Here is a 23,397-nt window from a genome sequence, read left to right on the forward strand (position 1 = left end):
CGGGGACGCCCGGGAGGGCGGCGGCCGGGGCCCGCCTGCTCTCCGTCCCTCCGCACTTTCTCTTCCACTCTTGCGAGCGCACAGGCGCGGCCCGCGCGGGGACCCCGACCTCTGCGTCCACGCCCAAGTCAGCCGAGGCCAAGTGGAGCGCTGAAGGCGAAACTGGCTGCAGGGAGGCAGGTGCCCGGTGGCACCGCCCAAGACCTCCGCCCCCTGGGACCCAGCTCCTGTGTCATTTACAAAACTGAGACGCACTCTCCAGTTCTCACTTGGAGAACTTCGTGGACTCCCTCCCCTGGCCCGTTTTGATTTGTTCTCACTTCAGGTGACCTGAGTGTGCAGGGATTCCCAGCAGAGCCTCAGGGAGCAGCGTCAGAAAGAGTTGTGACTAAGACACTGGGCGTTGTAATTCTCGCTACTGATGTAAAGGAGACTTCGCTGTAGCATTACTGGGAATTGGGTGCTGAGATTGCACCAATTTCAGTAGTTGTGGCCTGGTGAATGTAATTACTGGTGATATTCCCCCCTGTAGGGGTGTGTTTATAAAAATCTGAGACTTTGAGAATATTTTGCAGACCTCGTCTGCTTGTTTTCACTTTTGGGCTTTCGTGAACAAATGAAGGGCTGTACACGTTTGTTTGTTTATGTTTTTTGAGACGGAGTCTCGCTTCGTCGCCCAAGCTGGAGAATGCAGTGGCGCAATTCGGTTCAGTGCAACCTCCACCTCCTGGGTTCAAGCGATTCTCCCGCCTCAGCCTCCCGAGTACCTGGGATTTCAGGCGCGCGCCACCACACCCTGCTAATTATTGTATTTTTAGTAGAGACTGGGTTTCACCATGTTGGCCAGAGTCGTCTCGAACTGCTGACCTCAAGTGATCGTCCTCAGCCTCCCAAAGTACTGGGATCACAGGCGTGAGCCACCATGCCGGCCTACACTGTTTAGTAAGGGTTAAATAGAGGCAAGATTGACTTCCTGCATCAGCCAAACCCATTACACGCGGAGTGAGCTGGTAGTGAAACTAGTATCAGCAGGCATCTGGTCTTTTTACCTCTCCACTCTGTTGCAAAGGCCTATCCGCAATAAATCTGTGATTTTCTTTTTTGTTTCTGAATCTGTGATATTTTGTAGATGGGATCTTTTTAAAAAGAAGCATTCTTCCAGATTTCTTGGAGTACTGTGTTTTATTTACCTTGATTTTCACCTCTACAGCAAAACTTGGGTACGTTGACTGTAGGTTTTTAGCAAACTAATTTTAGTTATTCACATTTGTTACTGAGAAAACCTTGAGAGTAGTTGTTCATTTTTCTCTTCTAGAAAGTAAGTTAGAGGCAAAGTGGTTTTATGTTAGAACTGTGTAGCTTGTGATTATTGTGAATCTTTTTTTTTTGTTATGGAGTCTTGCTAGTCACCCAGGCTGGAGGGCAGTGGTGTGATCTCCACTCACTGCAACCTCCACCTCCTGGGTTCCAGCGGTTCTCCTGCCTCAGCTTCCCGAGTAGCTGGGACTACAGGCTTGCACCACCATGCCCGACTACTTTTGGTATATTTAGTGGAGATGGGGTTTCACCATGTTGGTCAGGCTGGTCTCAAACTCCTGACCTCAAGTGATCCGCCCGCCTCGGCCTTCTAAAGTGCTGGGATTACAGGTGTGAACCACCAAACTGGGCCGATTATTGTGATTCTTAACACAAATGCCTTTACATTTCTTTTCTCATGGGAGCTGTCTTTTCCCTGCCAGTCCCCGTGGCCTCCCCCTGGACGTTTTCACTTTCTTCTTGGTATAGTCACTGCCCTTCTTAGACTGCAAAGTCAGTGAGGGCAGAGTCCAGTCTGTTTCACTTTTTAAATTACTCCTCAGAGCCTGAGGTAGACATTTAAGTAATGTTTGAATAAAATAGACTTCTTAAGCTTTAGCTGTAAGGCTTTCATAATCTTAAAGCAGATTTTGACAGAATTAATTCTAGCTTTCTCCCAGAAAAACTAATGGAGGTGATAGAGATTGCTGCTATTAGAACTGAGTACAGTGCATAGAACATAGAAAAGATTCAGCTGCAAAATAGATTTAATTGAAATTTATTTGGTGTCTTCTTTTGTCAAAAATAAAGGGGTAGTGAATGCCAATGGATTCACCGTTCAGTTTCTACTTTTCAAAAATTTTTTTTGCTATGGGATCAAATGTTTAAATGTTAAACCAGGGTGGGATTTTAAATTTAAAGTCTGAAGTTTAATAGTCATAAAATTGCCTGTTTTCTTTTAATAGGTGGTGTTTCATAAGATGTCACCCAACGAGACCCTGTTTTTGGAAAGTACCAACAAGATTTATAAGGATGACATTTCCAATAGCTCCTTTGTGAATTTCCAGATATGGGATTTTCCTGGGCAAATGGACTTTTTTGACCCAACCTTTGACTATGAGATGATCTTCAGGGGAACAGGAGCATTGATATACGTCATTGACGCACAGGTAGTTAGTAATGTGTTTACTCCTCTTCCCTGGTGGGAAAAAGATGTGGAAACAAAGGAAGGTTGTTTATCTTCTTTGTCATGTGCTTGCAGCTTATTTCTTTGGCAGTAGATTCCCTAACAGTGTAAGAGATGCAGTTGCAGAGGTGCTTTGGGAGCAGACATGCCATTGTGCAGGTACAGAGTATCAGATGATTAGGAGATACGGTTTACATCCTTGAGTCCTAGTTCATGAGCAGCTAACATTGGCTTTCCACTTTTATTGGTTAATGGTAGATGTTACTATATTTTATAATAGTGGCATCATTCCCTGAAAAGATCCCATCCCATAACATAAAGAGGAATATGAGAACTGAGTCAGTAGGTATTAGAGTGAATAGTTTACTTATTTGTCAAAATTGAGTTTTTATGGAGGGCCTAGCATGTGGCAGTCAGTGAGATGAATGGGGCAAGTTCCTATCCTTTAAGAAGCTTACTTTTTATAAGCTTAAGCATTAGTTAAGAATGCTTTCTGAGTGATAGGCTGTACAGAGGGTGCCTTCACATACAGGTTCTAATTAATCTTCACAATATTGTTAGGTATTGTAATTCTGATCTTACAGATGAGTAAACTGAGATCAGAGTTTAATCAGCTTGCTTAAAGTGACACACTGAATAAATGGCAGAGCTGGGATTACTTAAAAAATTACAAACATTAACTTGGTAATTGAATTTTTTTTATCTTGAGACAATTGAAGAGTTATTTAGTAGTATAGTTAATATATTTGAATGTTTGAATATGGATGATAATTAGGATAGTATTTTTCTGTGGTTGGGGAAAGAGGTGGTTTGAGGCTTTAACTCATTACTTGACTTTTGTAAGATTTCTTTTAAAAAAATATTTTGTTCTGACTTACAGGATGACTACATGGAGGCTTTAACAAGACTTCACATTACTGTTTCTAAAGCCTACAAAGTTAACCCAGACATGAATTTTGAGGTTTTTATTCACAAAGTTGATGGTCTGTCTGATGATCACAAAATAGAAACACAGAGGGATATTCATCAAAGGGCCAATGATGACCTTGCAGATGCTGGGCTAGAAAAACTCCATCTTAGGTAACAACATGTGTGTTTGCTATGAGAGCCCTGAACAATGTGTCAATGTATTCCCATCTCTGTCATTACGAACACCATAGGTTTCTGCTACCTGTGTGCCCTTTGCCACATCTTTTATGTTTTTGATCTCTTTGTTGAATTCCAAGCTGTCTGGGGAGCCTGACACTGAGAAATTACTTTACCCACTTTTTGCGTTTTCCTGGAGATTGAAGTCATGTGAAGTGTTTCCACTGGTGCTTTTCCAAATTCATCTCAAGAGACTGGAGTCAGGCTGTTTCTTCATGGCATAAATCTGCTTTGGGACTCCTTCCTCTTGGTTTCATTACTTTTCCCCGCCTTGCATCAGTGAAGTGAATCTGTCACATTTGTTGTAGAAGTCTTTAGCTTGAGTGTTAGACAGTATCTTTCTTAGTAGGAATAGCCTTATACAGAGAGTGCACTTTCAAATCTGGACTGACTCTTTTTATTTTTCATTTTTATTTTTCCTGCTGGCTCCCTTCCACCTCCCCGCTGGACTGACTCTAATATATCTTAGCTTTTAAAACACTTTATACTTTTATGAATCTCTAAAGTTTGGCTTAGGTGGGTTTATCTTATAAATATGCATAAGGCTGCTATTAAATTTAGAGGACTATTGGTTTGTAACTACTATTAAAAATTATTAAATAATACCTACTATATAGGATCGATTTGTTGTATATGCATTCTAAAAGTGTATGAGGAATATTTTTGTATATCTTATTTTATTTGGTGATATAGGTAGAAATGAGTATTAAAAAGTACCCAAGAAAATGTTCTCTTGATGATAGAAGTAGCGTAAAGGGGGAGCAGGGGAGAGAGACAGCAAGTTATTTCTCTGTCCCTGTTCTATTGTTGCGACTTCCTTATGGGCTCAAGCTAACCGCTGTCCCTCCCCTTAATATTCCCTGGGTCTCAGGCTCCAAGATCTTTCAGTTATTCTTCTAGGAAACCATGTAGACAAGTCTCATTGACCTCTAGTTTGCCTGGATTAAATTTCTAAAAAATTTGAAAGTAATTCATGGTTAAAAAAATAAAAATTCATCAGTGTTTGTAGGAGAAAATGGAAGTGGCTCTCCATAAACATTCCGTCTTATTTTTCTGGGAATCCACTGCTAATAGTTTTTACCTGGATTTTGAGCTGTTCTTGTCCTGTGTTCCCCAGTGCTCCATGGGGATCCTTCTGATTCTCTTTACTCTGTGTCTGTGTTCCTTTCCAGGGCATCCCACCTCAGTGGTACATGCCATTCCTTACCTCAGTACCATGTAGGGTCCTAGACCTTGTTAACTTCAGTAGAGTGTTGCATCAGGCTTTTATTTAGGCCAGGCACAGTGGCTCATGCCTATAATCCCAGCACTTTGGGAGGCCAAGGCAGGCAGATCACTTGAGGCCAGGAGTTTGAGACCAGCCTGGCCAACGTGGTGAAACCCCATCTCTACTAAAAATACAAAAAATTAGCTGGGCATTGTGATGTGTGCCTGTCGTCCCAGCTACTCGGGAGGCTGAGGTAGGAGAATCTCTTGAACCCAGGAGGTGGAAGTTACAGTGAACCAAGATCGCGCCACTGGATTCCAGCCTGAGTCACAGAGCAAGACTCCGCCTCAAAAAGAAAAAAAAAAAAAAAAAGCTTTTATTTAGTACTAGCAGTCCTATGGATGAAGCTCCTTTTCATTTCCAGTTTCTAGAAACTCAGCTTACTAAAATGCCCTGTGACTTGCAAGTTCTCCCTGTCCCCATCTACCTCAAGCCTCAAAGGTGTAGGACATTCTTACTTTGCTCGCCTTTTGGCCTACAGGAAACACTAAAATATTCCTTTCTCCCTAGTACCTGTAGGGTCATCTTGGCCTTACCTGTTCCAGTGCTCTTACATCTAAATTAGACCCCTGTCTTGCTAGATTAGGTTCTTAAGTTAGCTCCTTGAAAGTAATTTATTTTTTTTGAGATGGAGTTTCGCTCTTGTTGCCCAGGCGGGAGTGCGGTGATGCCATCTCGGCTCACCACAACCTCCGCCTCCCTGGTTCAAGCAATTCTCCTGCCTCAGCCTCCCAAGTAACTGGGATTACAGGCATGCGCCACCATGCCCGGCTAATTTTTTGTATTTTTACTAGAGACGGGGTTTCTGCATGTTGGTCCGGCTGATCTCGAACTCCCAACCTCAAGTGATCCACCGGCCTCGGCCTCCCAAAGTGCTGAGGTTACAGGCATGAGCCACCGTGCCTGGCTGAAAGTATCTTTAAATTACCTATAAAGTAGTATACACAGCTCTGTGTCTCAGATGTTGTAATATATATACGTATAAATGTGTGGTGGATGCGACTATATAATGAAGATTATACTCCCTGAGCTATAAAGCAGGTAGAATTGTCGACAGTGTTTAAATTGTTAAAGGCTTCCCTCTCAAATACATGTTTTATTGAATCTACATGTGTTACTTTTCCACCGTAAGTCCTTTTAGGCCTCCAGACTCCTGTAGATTCCTCCATTCTCTGTAGAGTCCCAACTCCCATCCTCTTTAATAGGTTCTTTACATAAATTCTAAACGCCAGTTGTATTCATTTGTTTATTCAACAGATACTTATGAGCACTGTTCAGGGAAGTGGGCTTTCTGCTAGGAGCAAGACTGATAAAGTCTCTTTCCCCTGGAACTTACATTTTCAGTGACACAGCTCAAAAGCACCTAAATGAATGTATAGTATCATTTTAAGTACTTACCAATGGTGTGAAGAAAAACAAATTAGGGGAAAGGGGTTGAAAGCATTGGGTACAGGAGTGCTATTTTAGGTAGCCTGGTCTGGAAAGAACTTTTTGAGGTGACGTTTTAGTAGAAACCTGAATTATGTTCTTATTTAATATATGTCACATAACTCTTCTAGCTTTCTCGGTTTTTAGTCTTAATTTTGGTTTCAGTTATGTGCTTAAAAAAAGCTTTTTGGATCAGATGGCAAAGACTTCAGTGAATACTGGAGTTTATGTACCTGAAAATCCTTTTCTCAGTACTACTTCAGTTGCCCTCTGTGTCAATCCAGTAAAGAGATGAAGCCAGGTGGGAAAGTGTATTTGTCATCTTGAGTAATGGGCATGGTAGACAAGATAAAGAGGCTTTATTGAACTCACTGAAATCAAATGTTAAGAAACTTAAAATTTTATGTATTATAATAGTTGTCACAGAACATAAGGTATTTTTCAAATTAATCAAGCTATGTTGTGTTTTTCAGCTTTTATCTGACTAGTATCTATGACCATTCAATATTTGAAGCCTTTAGTAAGGTGGTACAGAAACTCATTCCACAACTGCCGACCTTGGAAAACCTATTAAATATCTTTATATCAGTAAGTGAGCAATTTATATTTAATTCACTGCAGCTTCTGATTCCATTTTTGTGAATATATTTGTGTTTTCAAATTTTCCAAAAAAGTCTTGAATTAATCTGAATCAAATACAAAGACTAATGACCTGCTTAACATGTAAAATAAATGATAACATAAAGTATTACTCAAGTTATTTTCTGAATTCTTAAATAGATGTTGATGTCAAAGTGTAATTCTTTTATGGTTTGTAAATTCCCACATAATACCTTTCTTGATAGGAAGGTGATTCAAATCAGAGATGGGTTATATTAATAAGAGGATTATTGAAAATGTAGCATTGCTTGATTTTTAGAGATTTTTGTTAAATTTTTTATGATGTCTTAGAAAATAATTCATTTGAGTAAAGAGGAAGAAGAAGAACATTTGACTCATGAAATTATGTCAGTAAATCAGAGTAGAGAAATAATTCCACTTTCATTCTTTGGATAATAGAAGAGTCTCTCAAGCAAGTGCTGTTTGTTTTTGGTATGGGTTATATAATTAAAAATGACCTTGGATGTTGTTCAGTAATTCAAGATCTTCGATAAGTTGTAAATTGTGATTCTTAAAAAATACTGAACAGTTTCCCATTTGTTTTTCCAAGAATTCAGGTATTGAAAAAGCTTTTCTCTTTGATGTTGTCAGCAAAATCTACATTGCAACAGACAGTTCCCCTGTGGATATGCAATCTTATGAACTTTGCTGTGACATGATCGATGTTGTAATTGATGTGTCTTGTATATATGGGTAAGTTATATACATATTCCTGCAATATCTCAGACAGGCAGAAAACCATTAACTTGATTTGTCCAGAAGACTAATTTCTGAGGCCTCTGGCAAGTAGTACTACATGAACTGGGATTGTTCTGACCATAGTGCTTTAACTTGGAGCATGATTTCTCTGGAAGTGGGCTGCTGGGTCTTACTCCTTCAGAGAATGGCTAAGAAAAGTTGGAAAGCATGACTAGAACTGGACTTGTTTATCACTGCAAGTTTCTCCCGCTGTTGTGGGGATGGGGGAGGATTGCACAGTGTCTTCTCACTACTGGAACTTAGCTAGATTGAAAAGCTAGATTACTTTATTTAAAATGGTCTGAATAACAAAGTAAGTTCTGGTTCCTGATTTAACCTCAGGCTTTGTGGAATTAGGGATTCTTAATCTTTCAGAGAGCAAAGAAAGTAATTAGAATTTTGGATGCTGGAAGAACTTTTAAAAATCTGACCCATATATACAAGTTTCCAAAATAAATCTCTAAAATTTGACCTCTTCCTTTATGTAAATTTGCCAAACTCTATATGGAAATTTATGAAAGCCAGCCAGCAAGTGATTTTGTAGAACAGGCCAGAGGACTAGTGAAAACTTTGGAGAATTACTGGCTTTTCAAAAGCTGATAATGGCCAGGTGTGGTGGCTTGCGCCCATAATCCCAGATGTTTGGAAGGCTGGGGTGAGAGGATCGCTTGAGGCCGGGAGTTGGAGACCAGTCTGGGCAACACAGACCCCAGGCTTACCAAAAAAAAAAAAAAAAAAAGGGCTAATAACATTCTGTGCACTCTCGATTGACTTCCTAGATTCCCCTGGTATGTTAACATCAGCACTCTCAAGTTGCTTTTCAGATGCTTTAGCATTATCTTTACTTTCTACTCCCTGTGTCTTCTCTCTGCTCCATCTAGTCTAAATGTTTCTTTCACCTCTGACTCTGCCCTTCATTTTGGTCTTTTGCCTAATTTTTCCATGTCTTTCTCCAGCTGCCTCTAAGTAGCAGAGTACATTTGTCTTACCTATTCTATGTCTATCCATCTATTCCTTTAACTTTTGTGATTATATGCTCTCTTTTGTTATTTATTTATTTATGAGATGGAGTCTCGCTTTATTGCCCAGGCTGGAGTGTGGTGGCGCGGTATCAGCTCACTGCAAGCTCTGTCTCCCAGGTTCACACCATTCTCCTGCCTCAGCCTCCTGAATAGCTGGAACTACAGGTGCCCACCACAATGCCCAGCTAATTTTTTGTATTTTTAGTAGAGACGGGGTTTCACCATGTTAACCAGGATAGTCTCGAACTCCTGACCCCGTGATCCACCCACCTCAGCCTCCCAAAGTGCTGGGATTACAGACGTGAGCCACTGTGCTCGGCCTTTTTTTTTTTTTTTGAGAGAAACAGAGTCTCACTCTGTTGCCCAGGATGGAGTGCAATGGTGAGCTCTCAGCTCACTGCAATCTCCTCCTCCTGGGTTCAAATGATTCTCCTGCGTCAGCCTCCTGAGTAGCTGGGATTATAGGTGCCTGCCACCACACCTGGCTAATTTTTTATATTTTTGGTAGAGATGGGGTTTCAGCATGTTGGCCAGGCTGGTCTTGAACTCCTGACCTCGTGATCCACCTGCCTTGGCCTCCCAAAGCACTGGAATTACTGGCGTGAGCCACCATGCCTGGCTTGTTTTAATTCTTTACATGATGAAAATGAGGCATTGTCCGTTTATTATATTTTTTAGGAAAGTTTCATATTTCCCATTTCTAATTTAAAAAATGAATGAGTAGAATGTTTGGTTTTTATTTAAAACAAATCAAAATTTCGTAAACCAACTTTTTTATAATACAAAAATCAAATTTAGCTGTAAAATTTATTTTCAGTGTTAGATACATTTTATTTATTTTATTTATTTTTTTGAGACGGAGTTTCACTCTTGTTGCCCAGGCTGGAGTGCAGCGGTGCGATCTCGGCTCACTGCAACCTCTGCCTCCCAGATTCAAGCAGTTCTCCTGCCTCAGCCTCCCGAGTAGCTGGGATTACAGAGTGCACCACCACGCCTGGATGATTTTGTATTTTTAGTAGAGACAGGATTTTACCATGTTGGCCAGGCTGGTCTCGAACTCCTGGCCTCAGGTGATCCACCTGCCTCAGCCTCCCAAAGTGCTGGGATTATAGGCATGAGCCACTGCTTCCAGCCAATACATTTTAAAATACCTTATACATAATAAAGTACATTATATTAGCTGGGTGTGGTAGTGTGCACCTGTAGTCCTAGCTAAACTTGGGGGATTAAGCGGGAGGATGAGGCAGGAGAATTGCTTGATCCCAGGAGTTGCAGGCTGCAGTGAGCTATGATTACATCACTGCAGTCCAGCCACAGGTCACTGCAGCCTCAGCCTCCTGGACTCAAGTGATTCTCGCACCTCAGCCTCCTGAGTAGCTGGGACTACAGCCACACACCACACCATACCCAGCTAACTTTTTTTTTTTTTTTTTTGAGACATGGTCTGCCACTAAGGCTGAATTGTAGTGGCACAATCATGGCTCATTGCAGCCTCCGCCTCCCAGGCTCAAGTGATCCTCCTGACTACAGGCGTGTGCCATCATGCCTGGCTGATTTTTGATTTTTGTAGAGATAGGGTCTCACTATGTTGCCCAGGCTGGTCTTGAATTCCGGGACTCAAGTGATTCTCCTGTCTCGGTCTCCCAAAGTGCTGGGATTACAAGTGTGAACCCTTGCACCTGGCCTTTTTTTTTTTTTTTTTTTGTAAATTTTACTATTTTGTAGAAACAGGGTCTCATAGTGTTGCCCAGGCTGGTATTGAACTCCTGGCCTCAAGCAGTATTCTGCCTTGGTCTCCCAAAATGCTGGGATTATAGGCGTGAGCCACTATTCTTGGCCTGCCTTGGCATTATTTTGACTAAGATTCAGATAAGCATATTTTCCTAATAGTCTTAAAAACTTAAAACAGATAAATGTAGAAAGCAGATCTTATGCTTTACAGATTCTGAGTAAGCATTTTATGGTCATTAACATATTTTTATTCTTAATGTTATTAATCACAGCCAAATCAAGTCGCGCTAATCTCCCGACTTTGAATAGAATGTGCCTTTCTTATTTCTTTCTCATGTTAGTGTGTGATTCAAGATCGTATGCTGGCTTGACATTAGGAACTTTATAGTTTCTTACAGTTGCTGGCTGTGGGTACTGGTTTAGGGAATCATCTTCAGGGTTGTCTATGTTGGAACCTGTTGTCAGAGTTAGTTCTTATTCTCACTTTCCATGTGGCACAGAAAAAGATCTGCATGGGACATCTTAACTATAAGCTGAGAACATGTAGCACTTACAACTTCCTCTTCTCCAATTAGAAGGAAGTAGTTTTCTTCTATACTCTTAAAAGCAAATGACACTAATTTCCCCTCCACTCTGCCTTCCCAAATTAACTTTATATTAGTTAAGGTACTGGAAACTGCATGGAATTGAGTTAAAAACCCTAAGTTTGAGTCCTGACTTTGCCAGGAGATCACTTTATTTTTAATGAACTTCAGTTCCTACCTTTTTTTTTTTTTTTTGAGATAGGGTCTCACTCTGTTGCCCAAGCTGGAGTGCAGTAGTGTGAACACAGCTCACTGCAGCCTCAACCTCCTGGGCTCAAGCTGTCCTCCAGCCTCCTGTGTAGCCGGGAGCACAGGCATGTGCCACCATACCTGGCTAACTTTTGGATATTCTTGTAGAGATGGAGTCTCACTTTGTTGCCCAGACTGGTTTTGAACTCCAGGGCCAAAGTGATCCTCCTTGGCCTCCCAGAGTGTTGGGATTACAGGCGTACGCCATGTACCTGGCCTCTGTATCTTTTAAATGGGCATAGTCCTCTTTGTATTTATGTAGTTTACTTTCGCTTGTTGCAGAAAGGACATAATGTGGTTAAATAGGGCTATAGTAATAATTTGTGTCCTCAGGGTTGTTGTGAGGATCAAAGAAATGTATAAGAAGGTAAACTGCGAAGTTCAGAATAGTAAAAATAAGCCCCCACTTTGTGAAAAAAAACAATACACTGAAAATATAGAGAAATGAAAATAGGAGTAAAGAGCCACTGTTCAGGTCAACTACTAACAACTGTTTTAGTGTTATTTCTGTCGCCTTAAAATTGTGTGTGTGTGTGTGTGTGTATGTGTGTTCTTGTGTTGCCCAGGCTGGTCTCGAACTCCAAAGCTCAAGTCTTCCTCTCACCTCAGCCTCCCAAAATGCTGGGATTACAGGCATGACCCACCATGCCAGACCCCAAATTTTTTTTGACATTATGCTCATGCTACCATATGAGAACATAAATTGTGAGGCTTGGAATAGTTTAAAAAATAAGCCTCACCCCTATTCATTAAAAACTGCATGGAAAATATAGAAAAGTGAAAATAGGAGAAAAAAGATACATTGTTTTGCTATCAAAGAAAATTACCAATTACTCCTGACATTTTCTTTTCCTTTTTTTTTTTTTCCTTGAGATAGAGTTTCACTCTTGTTGCCCAGGTTGGAGTGCAGTGGCATAGTCTCGGCTCACTGCAGCCTCCGCCTCTTGGGTTCAAGTGATTCTCCTGCCTTAGCCTCCCTAGTAGCTGGGACTACAGGTGTGCGCCACCATGCCTGGCTAATGGTTTTTTTTTAATTTTTTTTATTTTTTATTTTTTAGTAGAGATGGGGTTTCACCATGTTGGCCAGGCAGGTCTTGAACTCCTGACCTCAGACGATCGGCCCACCTCAACCTCCCAAAATGCTGGGATTACAGGCGTGAGCCATTGTGCCCAGCTGACATTTTCTTTTTAGTGTTATTTCCCTCACCTCTTTTGTTTTTGAAGGCAAATACTTTTAAAATAGCATTTTTGACAACTCTTAATTCCTAACAATAGCTAGATAACCTTTAGATTTTTATAGGCAATTACATCAGAAAAGACTCTGAGTCCGTATCTTTTTTTAAAAGTTGTTAATTTCAACATAGTCCCTACTAGTCTCTAGCTGAGACTGTTCTTGTTTAGTCTTAAGTATTTTCTTGGTTTTGTGAGGAAGCAAAAAATATGTTTTCTGTGAAAATGTGATTGACCTGGCATATAGAATGTGCCTTGAAGGAGCTCATTTAAGTGAGGCGGCAGGTCCCAGAGGGGCCCTGTGACCTGAGGGCAGTGAAGAGAGGAGACACCTCAGCTGGGTTTACAGAACACAGTGTAGGGGGTGAGTAGCCCCACTTAGTGAGATGTTGGTAATGTTGTCATTTCCCTGGTTAAGATATACATATGTTTGCACCTTTTTCTCCAAATGTCTGATTATCTATATTAAAGGATGTGTATGGAGTTGTTTTTAATAGGAATCCCTGAGATTCTGTGTTTAGGAACGCTATACCTTAACAACACTCTCTCCCAATATATTTAAGCCAGTATTATTTCCCAGAGACATTTGGGAAACTGGGTGGATGTCATTGTGCAAATTAAATGTGGCAGATGCCTAGATGGGAAACCTGTAATGAATAGTACTTTCTTTTAAAATAGGTTAAAGGAAGATGGAAGTGGAAGTGCTTATGACAAAGAATCTATGGCAATTATCAAGCTGAATAATACAACTGTCCTTTATTTAAAGGAGGTGACTAAATTTTTGGCACTAGTCTGCATTCTAAGGGAAGAAAGCTTTGAACGAAAAGGTAATAGCATTTTAAAAAGCTGTTTTTTATGTTAATTTCTTTGCCATAACTTTTCAGGTTCTTGAAAACAAGAGAAAATAATAATTGCAGTGTTAAGACAAATGGCTATTACAAAAAAAAAAAGCTCAAACTGCTTTTGGCCTTCCGTTCCATATATAGATCAGACTTTCTCTTTTCTTTTTTTGATCTTTCATTTTAAATCTAGCCTTTCTGCCTTCAGATGCTTTCATTACCTGTTTAACTGAATGCAGTTTGGCTTCCGTCTGAACAAGTCTACTGAAACTAGACTTTTATTTATTTATTGTTTATAGTTTAAGTTCTGGAATACATGTGCAGAATGCACGGGTTTGCTACATAGGTGTATACGTGCCATGGTGGTTTGCTGCACTCGTTGACCCGTCATCTACATTAGGTATTTCTCCTAATGTTATCCCTCCCCCAGCCACCCACCCGCTGACAGGCCCTGGTGTGTGATGTCCTCCTTGCTGTGTCCATGTGTTCTCATTGTTCAGCTCCCCACTTATGAGTGAGAACATGCAGTATTTGTTTTTTTTGTTCCTGTATTAGTTTGCTGAGAATGATGATTTCCAGCTTCATCCATGTCCCTGCAAAGGACATGAACTCATCCTTTTTTATGGCTGCATAATATTCCATGGTATATATGTGCCACATTTTCTTTATCCAGTTTATCATTGATGGGCATTTGGGTTGGTTCCAAGTCTTTGCTATTGTGAAGAGTGCTGCAACAAACGTACGTGTGCATGTGTCTTTATAGTAGGATGGTTTATAATCCTTTGGGATTGCTGGGTCAGATGGTATTTGTGTGTCTTCCACAATGGTTGAAATAATTTACACTGCTACCAACAGTGTAAAAGCGTTCCTATTTCTCCACATCATCTCCAGCATCTGTTGTTTTGTGATTTTTTAATAATCACCATTCTAACTGGTGTGAGATGGTATCTCATGGTGGTTTTGATTTGGGTTTCTCTGATGACCAGTGATGATGAGCTTTTTTTCATATATTTGTTGGCTGCATAAGTGTCTTCTTTAGAGAAGTGGCTGTTCATATCCTTCGCCCACTTTTTGATGGGGCTATTTTTTTTCTTGTAAATTTGTTTAAGTTCCTTGTAGATTCTGGATATTAGCCCTTTGTCAGATGGATAGATTGTAAAAATATTCTCCCATTCTATAGGTTGCCTGTTCACTCTGATGATAGAAACTAGACTTTTAGAAGTTACCAGGTTACCTCCTTGCTGCATTCAGTGGCCTTTTCTTCCTCTGCAGCCTTTTCATCCTTCTAAGCATGTGATCTTGTCACTCCTTTCTGAAAACTTTCTTCTTTCTTTGCTTCTCTGAAGCTGAATTCTTGGGATATTTTGTGTGTTTGTTTTCCCGACCACCTCTCCTGTTTCTTCTGGCTGTTTTTTTTTCCCTCAATCCTGTTTGTCAGAGCCAAGTCTTTCTGCTTGCTTATTTTCTAGGTCAGCTCATCAAATACATGGCTTCAGTTAATCTTCGCTATGTGATTGAAAAATTCACATCTCCAGGTATGACTTTGGCTCATGCTCTCGTCCCATGTTTGGAGCTATTAGTAAGACGTTCTTTCTTAAATATTGTGAATGTTACCTTCAACGTCATGTCAATCATTGGTTGACGAGTATTTCCCCTGTTTTGTGACTTTCTTGGCTGTCATACTTCTGTCACTGGTCGCGCGAGTTTCTCCTGTCTGAGCGTAAATATCTTATAGTTAGGTAATTGTGTGGTGTGATTGCTGAAGGGGCGCTTGCAGATTGCTTCACAGAGGAGATTTCGTGATCTCCTTTTTCTATTCTTCTGTATTGTTTATATTGAATTTTCACCAAATCTGATCATTTGTTTCTTGGAACTGTTTCTTGGGTTTCCTTTCCATTTTCACTGTCAGTGATTCCACTCCAGGTTCTCATTGCTTCAGGCCAGTGGTGCTGCAGTAGTCTCTTACTTGATAATATTCATGTAGTTGACATATATGTGGAGGGTGTAGTATGTATCATCTTTTATCCCAAAGACAGACTAGTTTTCAGGAAATGTATATTATTTAACTACTCAAGGATCTACAGTAGCTCTGTCATTTACTGCAACAAGTCCTCCCTCTTCTACCTGAGTTTTTAATGGGATAGTTCAGATGTACACAAATTTTTGGGTAAAACAAAACATGTATATTCACCTTTCAACTTAAGAACTAAAATGACAAATACAATTAAAACCTTTTTTTTTTTTTTTTTTGGAGACAGAATCTCACTCCATTGCCCCCACATGATCATAATTCACTGTAGCCTCAAACTCCTGGGCTGAAGAGATCCTCCCACCTCAGCCTCCTGAGTAGCTGGGAGTATAGGCTCATGCTACCATGCTGGCTAATTAAAAAAAAATTTTTTTAGAGATAGGATCTCTCTATGTTGCCCAGACTGGTCTTGAACTCGTTGCCTCAAGCAATCCTCTTCCCTCACTTTCCCAAAGTGCTGGGATTACAGATGAGAGCCAACTGCCTGGCCAGTTGAAGTCTTCTGTGTGTTTTTCTCAATTGAAATCCCTTCCTTTGAGCTGTATGTATTTTATTTTTCCTATTTTTTTTTTACTTCATGTCTATCCTTAAACAATAGAGTATTGTATGAATGATATAAAAATATAAGTAGTCTTCTGCAATTTGCTTGATTCTTTTCATTCAGGTGGTTTTTGAGATGTGTTCAAATTGATGACACATAGTTCTAGTTCATTCCTTTTCACTGCCATATAGCATTCTATGGGTTGACTATACCACATTTTATTTTCTTGTTGCTGGATATTTGGATTATTTTAAAAATTACAAATCTGTAACAAATGCTTATGAACAAGTTTGCCTTTGCACATGTGGAGAATTTCTCTAGGGTATGCATTTAGGAGTGGAATTTATAAGAGTACATATGTCTTTAACTAATAAAGATATTGCCAAACAGCTCACCAAAGTGACTTTGCCATTTTCACCCCTGGCTGGCACTGGTCTATGGAAGTTCTTATCGCTTCTTATCCTTAGTAATGCTTGGTATTGTCAGACTATTTAATTATTATCAATCTGGTAGGTGTGAAAGGGTATCTTATTTGATTTTCATTTTTACTTTTTAAATTACTGGTTAGAGCAAGTGTCTTTTCATGGCAAGTACCTTTTCATGGCTATTCAGGTTTCTTCTTTCACATTTTACCTGATCCATATATATTTATCTTTTTTTGCACTGATTGTTAGCAGTTCCTTATTTTTCTCTATGTTAGTTTATTTTTTTATTTGTGTTTTTATTTTGAGATGGGAGTCTTGCTGTGTTGCTCAGGCTGGTCTTGAACTCCTGAGCTCAAGCAGTCTTCACACCTCAGCCTCTCAAGTAGCTGGGATTACATGTGTGGATCACTTGTGGCCTGCTTCTAACCATTTTAATCTTAAAAAAAATTTTTTTTTATACCAGGTGTGGTGACTCACACCTGTAATCTCAGTGCTTTGGAAGGCTGAGGTGGGAGGACGCTTGAGCTCAGGAGTTCCAGACCAGCTTGGGCAAGATAGCAAGACTGTCTCTACCAAAAAATTAAAAAGTTAGTTGGGTGTGCTGGCTCGCACTTGTAGTCCTATCTACTCAAGAGGCTGAGGCATGAGGATTACTTGAGCACAGGAGTTTGAGGTTTCAGTGAGCTATGGTTGCACCACTGCACTCCAGCCTGGGTGACAAAGTGAGACCCTGTCTCTAAAAAAAAAAAAATTAACTTTTGTTTATGGGAATTTTCAGGTGTACACAAAGGTAGGCCAGCACAAGGAATCTCTGTGCATTCAGCTCCTTGGTTCAGCCCTCATCCACGGACACACGTCAATCATGTTTCCTGGACAGCTTCTCAGTTATTATAGATTAATAAGCTTTTTTATTTTATTGTGGAAACTGTCAAATATGTAAAAAAGTAGAGAAAACAGTATAATAAAAGCCTTTTAATCATTTGCCCAGATTCAGTAGTTATCAAAATTATAGCTAATTGTGTTTCATATTTATACCACTTTCCCTACTGGATTATTTTGAAGCAAAGGCCTGACATGAAATCATTTTGTCTCTACAGGTTTCAGTAGGTATCTCTAAAAGGTAGTGGCTTTTAAAACAATAAACGACAAAATTAACAGTGATTTAATGATATCATCAACTATCTGGCCAGTGTTCAAATTTCCTTGATTGTCTATTTTACATTTGGCACAGAAATAAATTTTAATGTAGTTGAATTGATCAAAACTTGTGTTTTATAGTTTGTTTCTTTTCTGAGGCTGAAGGTCCACCTTAATTTGGTTGTAACCTGCTTATTCAGACCTGATTCTTAGTATTTCCTACCAAGAGTTCTCTGATGTCCCACTCTCCAGTCAGACCGTTTTTTTTCCTGTCTTCCGCCTGTGCTGTGTTCTCATGGCCAGGTCCCTGCAGTTTTCTTGTGATTTTGTTCCCCTTTTCTGCCTAATTAAATCGTGTCTGTGTTCCCAAAGTTCCTTCTTGTCCCTGAAGTTTTCAGTTGATTACTTTGCCCTGCACTTGGCTTTTCCTTTGGATTTCCTTCACAGTTGTAGTCAATTTGACACCAGATTGTTTTGGTTTGTTTCTTGTAGTTTGGCTTTATGCCCCAGCTAGCATATCCTGTCTGGAAGGCATGGACCATATCTGCTGTTTCCTTTGACATATTGTACCCTCTATCGTGCTGTTCAATAAGTATTTAATGACTTTCATCAAATCAAATATAAATTATTGAAAGATCACACTATGTTCAAGCAGGCCACACAGCGTATTTGAATATTTTACTTTTCTTGAGTGTGAATTGAGTGATTTGAAACTTGGATGCCAGAGGTATTAATTTGGCCAAGGTAATGGTCTAATTGCATTTGTTGTCTAGCAGAATGTTATGATGGTGGATATATGTGATGATCAGCTGTTCTTACGATTGAAGAGGTTGCTATCTAGTTTGGAGGCTTAAGATTTTCCAACCAGTGTTTATCCGAGTTATTTTTGGCTGCAAACCCAAATATAAAATTTCACAATTGACAATTCAGGAGGCGTTCTTTTCTTTTTCCTTCCTGCAGGTTTAATAGACTACAACTTCCACTGTTTCCGAAAAGCTATTCATGAGGTTTTTGAGGTGGGAGTGACTTCTCACAGGAGCTGTGGTCACCAGACTAGTGCCTCCAGTCTGAAAGCGCTGGCACACAATGGCACACCACGAAACGCCATCTAGTCTGAATCCCAGCGTCAGGGCTCTGTGCCAGCTTACTCTTCACTCCAGGGTCGGATGCCACATGCTACAGGACATGGGAGCTGCCGCTTGTGGGAATCTGGTGCCTGTTCCACTAGAGACAAGGGGTAGAGTTTCTCATTTGGATGAAAACCCCTTCAACTGGTGGTGTACAACTGAAGCTACTATTTCTTTTTTGAAAATGGCAAAACAAAACAAAACAAAACAAAAAAATTCTGGAGACCACAGAACTCAAGTGTGTATTTCTCCTCTTTTGGGTCCACTTTACGTAGTTGGGATATTTTGGACCTGGACTTATATGACACCAGTTACCCATCCTTACCAGGGAATGTTGCCATCAATTCCAGTTGAAAATAATAGAAAAGACTGAATTTTTATATGCTTCACTTAGGCTTTCATTTGAGTAGACTCTAAAAATTCTGCCTTGCTTAAGTTCTAACACTGCCTCTCAGATTTCAGTTTTGGACATTGCACAACTAAGACCTTTTAAATGCATTTGCTTGCTAACTCAGAAGACACATAGTCTGCAGCAAGACATTCCTGTATTGAAGAAATGAGAGAAAATTTTATGCTGCATCAGGTGGAGAGCAAGGCTCAACAGTGGTTGCATTAGTTCCCTCGAAAGTGTTGAAAAAACTTCGAAATGGAAGAAAATTTTTGCACCTACGTTCTGAGTACCAGATGTCTGGCTTCTTTCTTCTGCATTAGATAAATGATCATGCTCAGTGTAACAAAGGGAATTAAAAGCTTTTCCCACAGTCCCCTTCTAGGGGAGAAACTCATTATGTCACTGAAATGTTTAGCTTACTTTAATCTTGGTATCAGCCTTTACAGACCTTTTATTCTAAGCTATCGAGCTTCTTCATTGCATTTTGTTGACCACAAGTGACCCTAAGGCACTGGGGGACTGTCCACTGGGAGTTGGAGTGAGCACGTGGTGCTGCAACAGGCATTGTTTTACATACTTTGTCTCCAGTATTCTGACACCAAGTGTCAACTGTGGTACTTTCTTTGCCTAGGATATTAATTCATAATTGTTGCTTTTGTTGATGGTTGATACCCTTTCCATTGATTTAAACCTAACACATTATTTCTATTCCACATGCCCAGTAGTCATATTTTCCAAAGCCACTGGACCACTTGAGTACATAAGTGCCACTGTTTAATGCAATATGTATATTCAGGTCTGTAAACCTAACAGTGTGACTTGGAGTGCTTCCTGCAGATGATTCTGACTGTTGAGTATTTACATGGACCATGGTGATATCCAAAAGAAAAATGCTTTTTATATTTATAGATTATTTCATTGAACTATATATAAAATGGGTATCAATAAATGTATTTACTCCAAAATCAGTTTTTCTCCTTGCCCGAGGTATGAGAGGGTGGTGGTGGAACGTTGGGTTGTCCCACTTTGCCATTTTTTCATCCATTTTTTTTTCTTTTTTTTTTTTTTTTTGAGATGGAGTCTTGCTCTGATGCCAGTCTGGAGTGCAGTGGCTAGATCTCAGCTCACTGCAACCTCCGCCTCGCGGGTTCACGCCATTCTCCTGCCTCAGCCTCCTGAGTAGCTGGGACCACAGGCGCCGGCCACCTCGCCCGGCTAATTTTTTGTATTTTTAGTAGAGACGGGGTTTCACCATGTTAGCCAGGATGGTCTCGATCTCCTGACCTCGTGATCCGCCCGTCTCGGCCTCCCAAAGTGCTGGGATTACAGGCTTGAGCCACCGCGCCCGGCCCATCCATTTCTTTTGCTGCTTCATGTGGTTAACGTTTTCTTATGTGTCAGAGCTTCAAGTTCTATCCTGATGTGGGAATTTCATGACCTTGTGTCCAGGTATCTCCCCTGGCCCGTTTCTGCTTTAGGGTAGTAAATCTAAGCTCAGGTGAACATGTTTTTGGTTGGGTGTTTCATATCTGCAAATCTCACACATGGTGGGGAGTATCCTGGTCCTGGCATCATTAATGCACTTTATCCAAGCTAAGAAGGAGTGAGGAGATGAGTGAAGTAACACACACTTAAACAATTCTACCGATTCCAGCTTGTTTCCCGTTTTCCTCCAGTTGCTGACATGCTCATGGACTCTTAAATGTCTGTTAAATCATTGTTTGTCTATACAAACATTTAGTTAGGTTGGGTCTAAACTAATCAGAGAAAAATAGACATTAGTTTATCCGTGGGAGGAAGACAGATCGAAAGATCTTTACATTTCATAACTGGACTACTTTAGAGGCTGTTTTAATTCCGAAATGGAAATCACAGAAACAGCTTGAAAAAACTCTTGCAAAACTATCTAATCCTGTCTCCTTTTTCAGATTTTGGAAACAGGTGCAGAGGGATAAGGAGCCGTGTTGAGGCTATAGCTAGGAGGACTGTATAACTTAAATTCCAGATACTGTTTAGAGTGGAAGGGATGCCACTAGTAAGGATGCCTGAGCAGCAGCTGTGAACTGGCACTGTCGAGGGTGCACTAAGGGTGGCCAGCCTCATCATAGATCTAGTTAGTGGCAAAACAGGGCTTGTCCTCCAGGCCTGGCAGCCCAGCGTTGCGTGCCTCTACTTGCAGCCTCCAGCCTTAGGCTCCCATTGGTTAAATGGAGAGAATGCTTCAAGATGTATGTGGTACGTAGATGCCCAGTAAATCTTAGGTTTTCCTATTACTGAAAATTATAAATTCAGTTAGTGATTAAGGAGAAATCCTTAATTGTGAAATAGAAAGTAAATGTGAAAGGAGACAACTCAGGATAAAGAAAACGGGAGAATAAAATGATCAGGGTTTTGCTTGAAATGTTTTGCATCCCAGTGGATGTTGATCTCTACCAGTCTACTTCAAAGAGAACTAGGACAGATGGTTAAAAAAACCTTCAAGTCTTAAGCAGCAAGGTATTTTAGCTAGTTCACATACCACCACGTCTCCCATTCACATTCATATATACACATACATATATGCGTGTATATAATGTCTCAATATAGAATGCTGGCGGTATTTGGGAGTTTTGTTAATTTACCTTCTACATCTTGAGTTCTGTGTGGAGAAATGATTTAAAAGGTAAATTCAAGCATTGTTGGAGAAAGCACTGTGTGTGAATTTTGGGCTTTGGTAAGGATCTCTATCCTTTGTTTTGCAAATGCTGAAAGCCCTTCCAGTTATTCAAAAGAGATTATTAATATCATTGTTTTCCATCTAAGCTAGTAAGTAAGCTAGTAACTAAGCTAGTTAGTTTAAATGCTCCCGCTGTCCCTCTCATGAGCCCCAAAGGAACATAGTCTGTAAAGGGAACGCGGACAGAAGTTGGGCATCACTGGAGTGTTATTTATTTATTTATTTTTTGAGATAGTTTCACTCTTGTCACCCAGGTTGGAGTGCAATGGCACGATCTTGGCTCGCCTCAACCTTCACCTCCTGGATTCAAGCGATTCTCCTGCCTCAGGCTCCTGAGTAACTGGGATTACAGGCATGCGCCTGGCTAATTTTGTACTGTTTTGGTGGAGACAGGGTTTCTCCATATTGGCCAGGCTGGTCTCGAACTCCCGAGCTCAGGTGATCCACCCGCCTTGGCCTCCCAAAGTGCTGGGATTACAGGCATGAGCCACCGTGCCAGGCGAGTGTTATTTGTTAATAGTAGCTTTCCGGAACTGTACATTAGGAGACTTTGGATACAAACAACATCCAAGAAGGACATGAGGGGGGATAGCCAATCACCACTAATTATTTTAGGTGGTTTACATGTATTACCTTGTAATCTTCGCAACTCTTTGGGAAGTAGGTGTTACATTCCTGTGCTACAGATGGGGAAATAGATACAGAACAGCTCAATTGTAAAGTGGTGAAGTTAGAATGGGAACCCATGCGGGTTGATTCCATAACCTGCAGCTGCACACCACCGCTCGACCTTCCTTTCGTAGTAGGATGGGGGAGTTGGCTCACTGGTGTGTTTTGAAAAAAAAAAAAATGAAAAAAAGGATTCCTTAGTTAAGTTTTGGAAACTTGCATTCTGCAGTCTCTCTTTGGAGATTACTTACCTACAGTCAAATATGAAAGGTTCTGAGAAGACCTGCAATAAGGAAGCCTGTTTACCTTGGTTTATATATCCCATGTTCCTAGGTTTATTTGACACATTAAATGCATATTCAATCAGTGAGTAATAAATTCACACTGTTTTGAAATGTTTTCATGGGATTGGAAGGATGATTTTTACACAGTTTTCCAAATATCTTAATACAACCATCACCAAACTGGTTTCTTGTCTTTGTAGGTAGTGAGCAGGAAGCATATTTACTCTGTAACATTTCCTCAATATCTCTACTCATTTAAGCCAGCTGTGCCAGCTGTGCTGCGAAGTACAGGTAGCTTGTCTACCTTTTCAGCCTGTTTGGTGACGGTGTCTAAGTCCTTAGTGTGAGGCCTCTAGGTGGCAGTGTTGTATTATTTAAACACAGCTTGTTGCTTTCTGGTTTCTGCATGCATGCTCTGTCTTGAAAGTATGTATTGCCCATATCACCCAAGTGCATACCTAACTTACAGATCCAAAGAATTCCCAAAGTATTTTCCCTGGGATAATATTCAGGACTGATTTGAGACATTTTATTGGAAGTGGAACAGTTGATGATTTTCACTTTTTAGTGAGGGGGTTGGGTAAAACGAAGGTCATTAACAACATTTGCTTTATGGATTATGAGTTACAAAAAGGTCTTAAGACAGCTCTAGCCACATTCCTATAGCAGAACTTCTTGCTTCCTCTTCTAATCCATCTGTTG

General features: G+C 40.4%; 1 protein-coding gene across 1 annotated transcript in view; it reads left to right on the plus strand.

The window, feature by feature from the left end:
* Window positions 1-19,991, plus strand: part of RRAGC (Ras-related GTP binding C) — a 33,932-nt gene extending 13,941 nt beyond the window's left edge. Inside the window, exons 6-11 of the mRNA XM_011955272.1 lie at window positions 2,262-2,465; window positions 3,363-3,562; window positions 6,797-6,911; window positions 7,534-7,676; window positions 13,216-13,364; window positions 18,469-19,991. Of these exons, the coding sequence (XP_011810662.1) occupies window positions 2,262-2,465; window positions 3,363-3,562; window positions 6,797-6,911; window positions 7,534-7,676; window positions 13,216-13,364; window positions 18,469-18,620 (963 nt within the window). The 3' untranslated portion in view covers window positions 18,621-19,991. The remainder of the gene's footprint in view (window positions 1-2,261; window positions 2,466-3,362; window positions 3,563-6,796; window positions 6,912-7,533; window positions 7,677-13,215; window positions 13,365-18,468) is intronic.
* The last annotated feature ends 3,406 nt before the right edge of the window (window positions 19,992-23,397 follow it).

Source organism: Colobus angolensis, unplaced genomic scaffold, assembly GCF_000951035.1.
Source record: "Colobus angolensis palliatus isolate OR3802 unplaced genomic scaffold, Cang.pa_1.0 Scaffold4, whole genome shotgun sequence".
NCBI lineage: Eukaryota > Metazoa > Chordata > Mammalia > Primates > Cercopithecidae > Colobus > Colobus angolensis.